The sequence below is a fragment of the Asparagus officinalis genome, chromosome 3 (assembly GCF_001876935.1).
Source record: "Asparagus officinalis chromosome 3, Aspof.V1, whole genome shotgun sequence".
Taxonomy (NCBI): domain Eukaryota; kingdom Viridiplantae; phylum Streptophyta; class Magnoliopsida; order Asparagales; family Asparagaceae; genus Asparagus; species Asparagus officinalis.
The window spans coordinates 41,930,248-41,934,811 of record NC_033796.1 but is presented as its reverse complement, the minus strand read 5'-3'; the positions used below and the strand labels follow the sequence as shown (position 1 = coordinate 41,934,811).

At 38.5% G+C, this 4,564-nt stretch overlaps 1 protein-coding gene across 1 annotated transcript; it reads left to right on the top strand.

The window, feature by feature from the left end:
- LOC109835008 lies at positions 3,293–4,144 on the top strand. The gene has a single exon (XM_020403009.1). It carries the CDS (start codon positions 3,293–3,295, stop codon positions 4,142–4,144), a length of 852 nt encoding a protein of 283 aa, XP_020258598.1.

Below are 4,564 nucleotides of genomic sequence, written 5' to 3'. Positions count from 1 at the left end.
GATAACTCGCCTTAACTATTTTAATTTCACAAAGCCCTATAACTTTTTACGGGTTTTGCACATAACTCTTTAAACTTCTTGTATTCCACTTTACTCCTGGGAGATTTTTTTTTAACTTTGACCGACAAAGTAACTCCATAAAGTCTAATGTTGTCATATGCCAAACAGGTGACCAAGAAAAATGTATAGACACCTCAGCCCTAAAATGTTATCATTTTATTTTTTTTATTTTTATTTTTGTTATAGTGCTTCAATTATTGAATAATAATCTTCATTCAATAGCAGGCAAACGTCACACATTAACTGCCTAATTAAATCAGTTTATCGCTTCGAGATAACCAAAAGTCCCCACGCTCGGACGACTCGAAAGGAAGACATCTCCCGTAGCTGGCTCAAAAGGTGGTACGCGTCGATCTCCTCGCCAAATCGACTCACAAACGGACCTACACGACCACATATTTGGCCGACATCTCATGAAACCGACTCAAAAGGCAGTACTTCTCGACCCTCTACCATACGAGTAGAAAGACGATGTCATACCTCGGGTCCCCCCCGCTGATAGTCGTTCGCCATCACATTAAATGCATGGTCATTTCTCCACCCCCGAAGATCTTTACAATGCATCAGACCATGTCGGCACCACGTACCACCTGTCACTTCACATTAAACACCAAAGTGACTCTCGTCACTGGGCAGCTGACACCTGTAAAGCTAGTACTGACTCAGCCACCAGCTCATACTCGGCCGAAGTTACCAAACCACCCCTCTACTATTACTATAATTGGGAGGACTGTTCTTAGCAAAAGGGGTAAGCAATTTTCCTGCTCCAAAAGCTCAAGAACTTCTAAAGTTCATTTTCTTCTCCACTCAAGCAGTTTACTGACTTGATCGTTGGAGGAATAACCGGAGAACCAAACTCCGTCCTTTTACGAGTTCTCGTATGTGAAGGGAAGAACAGCTCACTCTGAAACTAGACATTTGGAGGGGTTAGAGGACTCCCGACAACCTAATCCCCCTCTTAATTAGCTAATCGATTATTAACATCAACAATTTCCATTAAATTTCTTTGACGGATGGGGTGTGTTTTCAACTTTTTTTCATAAAGCACATTACATGTCATGGTTGACAATTTCTACTTTACGGGGTTAAATGAATAATCTTCAGTAGGTTTAGCATAATAGAAGTTTAAGGGTTTGTGTGGAAAAAACCCTCAAAGAACGTTAGTATAAATAGATCATTCTATTATTGTTTCTTTGCAATCCGACAACATATATGTTTGTTCTTAGGGGGTGTTAGTCAATTGGGATATTTTGATGCAAATTGGGATAATTGTTAAAGCGGAATAATTTTTTACTAGTGGGATATTTTAGTGGGATAAATAGGAACAATTTTATGAAGCGGGATATTTTAATAAAATAACGTGGGATAAATTTTTATAATCATGAAATATATATTTATACATTTTGAAGATATAAATATTATTTATGTATTTTAAACTTACTATTATTGATTTATAATTGCTTACAAGAATATTCTTTACTATTAAATAACTTTTCGTTAGACTATAAAATATTGACAATTATTATTATTATGATGGTCTAATGGTGATAACCATAATAGGAAAGAAGTAAAGATAAAAGAATATAAAAAATAAAAAATAACAAAATAAATATGAGTTCTAGTTTTTTACCACCTAGTTCCAAGCTAAAACTTGGAATAATTTGAGAGACTAGAACTCTCATTTTTATATAGAAAAATGAAAAAAGTGGGATAATTTTGTACCATTATCCCAATTCTAGTTTTATTAGAGTTCTACTTGACTAACACTGTAAAATTTTGTTCTAGTTTTAGTTCTATGTGACTAACACCTTAAAAATTTATCCCACATATTATCCCAGTTCTAATTTTAAGTTCTAGGTGACTAACCCCCCCTTAGATAATTTTGTTGTACAATCCAATAGTTTTAGTACTGAATTGCTTTTTAGTTTTGCTATGAGGACAGTCAACTTTTTTTTTCCTTTTTTTTTCTACTATTTAATTTTTTAGTATTCACACGAAAAGGGAAAAAACTATTACACATGTGATGATGACAAGTGGGCAACAAGCTGCGCCGCTAATCCTTTCTGAATTGTAAAACCCAACCTACGAAATACATACTCAGCGGACCCTGTTGTCGCCACATTCTTATTCATGAATTTTTGTACTCTCCTGAGGAACTCCACCGCATCAGCTGCAAGGAAACCAAACGTATCGAAAGCGAACGGGATGAAGCTGTGGTGGTTGTCCTTGCAAATATTTGTATCGAAAGCGCCGCTAATATTTTCTACTAGATCCTTAGAAAATATTGCTTGTTTGTAGTTCTCATTACAAGATGAACACAAAGTCTCAAATATTTCATGTCATATTGGATCAGTCATCAACTCATTTAATTACTTATTTTCTCATCTTCATCACTGCTAGCTTTTGAATGTTTGTTACTTGTGATCATAGATGTGCTACTATATAGATTGAATTTTTTTAAAAGTTTTAGCAACGATTGAGTCTAAACGGAATCCAAAGAGGAGTTGAAAATCAAAAGTATAGGGACCACAATTGTAAAATAATTGAGGGTAATATTGTCATAAACAAAAGATTAACACTTATTTTTTAATGGATGTTAAACAAGGAGTTAGTTTTTAACTAAGGTGTGGTACAATGATTAAGTTGAGAAAAAATAAATTACAGGGACCTATTGGAGAAATCAAAGCCCTAGTATAGGGACTAAATTAGCCTTTTAGCCGGTTTTAAAAAAGAGGAGCTGCCACTAGTGTCTAAGAGCAAGTGCATCAAGCTCCTAGTTGGGAGTCCTAGTCAGCAAGCTCTCAAGAGCTCTCAAGCATTTTAGAATAAAAAATTAAAAATTAAGCCTTGGGAGGCACTCATTCTTTTATGGAGCTCCAACAAGCTCCTAGTTAGGAGCTCCAACAATATCAAAAAAACCCCTCTTCTATTTTAATATTTTACCCATTACTTTCAATTATATTTAAACCTCTTGTATTTTATTTCTAACCGTTGGATACGGCCTTCGAGGGAGCGCACACGGTCTTCGAGGCAACCCACGACCTTCGAGGGAGCACACACGGTCTTCGAGGTAACCCGCGGCTTTCAAGGGAACGCACACGGTCTTCGAGGTAACCCACAGTCTTCGAGGTTGGGCACGAAGTTCGAGGTATCGCAAACTTTGACCGTCAACCGACTGATTCCAATAAAATTTGATGGCTTCTCTCCTCAACTCATCATCGCCCAGAATAAAATGTCTAGCTCATCTAGCTCTAGCGATGATGAAATGATGAAGACGTTCTTTCTTATGGGAGCTGCTGTCGTTGAGGAAGAAGAACAAGAGAAATGTTCAACTTCAGTTCAACACAAACGACGTATCGTGCTCCATCGAAACCGACTGGAAGGCCACAATCGGTTGTTCCAAGATTATTTTGCTGATGCACCAACCTATCCTCTTTATTATTTTCGTCAAAGGTTCAGAATGAGGCGTTCGTTATTCCTTCGAATCCACGACGCAGTCGTCGAACATGATAAGTACTTCGTCCAAAAGAGGAATTGTGCTGGACAGTTAGGACTATCTAGTCTTCAAAAGATTACTGCAGCTATGCGGATGCTCGCATATGGAGCATCCGCTGACTCCGTTGACGACTACATTCGAATCGGTAAAAGTACGTTGCTTGAGAGCGTGAAGAGGTTCGTTCGATCGATTATCAACATCTTTGGAGAGGAATACCTTCGTTCACCGACTAATGAAAACGTTGCACGCCTGCTCGAGGAAGGTTCACAACGAGGTTTTCCTGGTATGCTTGGGAGCATCGACTGCATGCACTGGACATGGAAGAACTGTCCAACTGCCTGGCAAGGTATGTATACTGAACATTTTCATGAACCTACAATTATTTTGGAGGCCGTAGCTAGAAAAGATCTTTGGATATGGCATGCCTTCTTTGGACTGCCGGGGTCTCATAATGACCTTAATGTTCTATATCGTTCACCGGTTTTTGCACAACTTGCGGAGGGAAGAGCTTCACCGTGCAACTATACTGTCAATGACCACGAGTATAATATGGGATACTATCTCGCCGACGGGATTTACCCAGAGTGATCCACATTAGTGAAGACTATTCCAGCACCTCGAGGAAACAAGCATAAGTACTTTGCTCAACAACAAGAAAGCACAAGAAAAGATGTTGAGCGAGCTTTTGGCGTGTTGCAAGCTCGATTTGCGATTGTTCGTGGACCAGGACGTTTCTGGCAACCTTGTGTGCTGAAAGATATCATGACAGCTTGTATCATAATGCATAACATGATCGTTAAAGATGAACGTGATTGTCAATTGGACAACAACTTTGACTTTACTGATTCAGTATCAGTCGTTGAACCTTCTCATGTGCAGACGGTGCCTCTAACTGAGTTCATCCAAAATCATCATCGGATCAAGAACACACAAACACACAAATCACTAAAAATTGATTTGATCGAGCATCTGTGGCAGCTCAAGGGATCCATCGCAGCGGATCCAGAG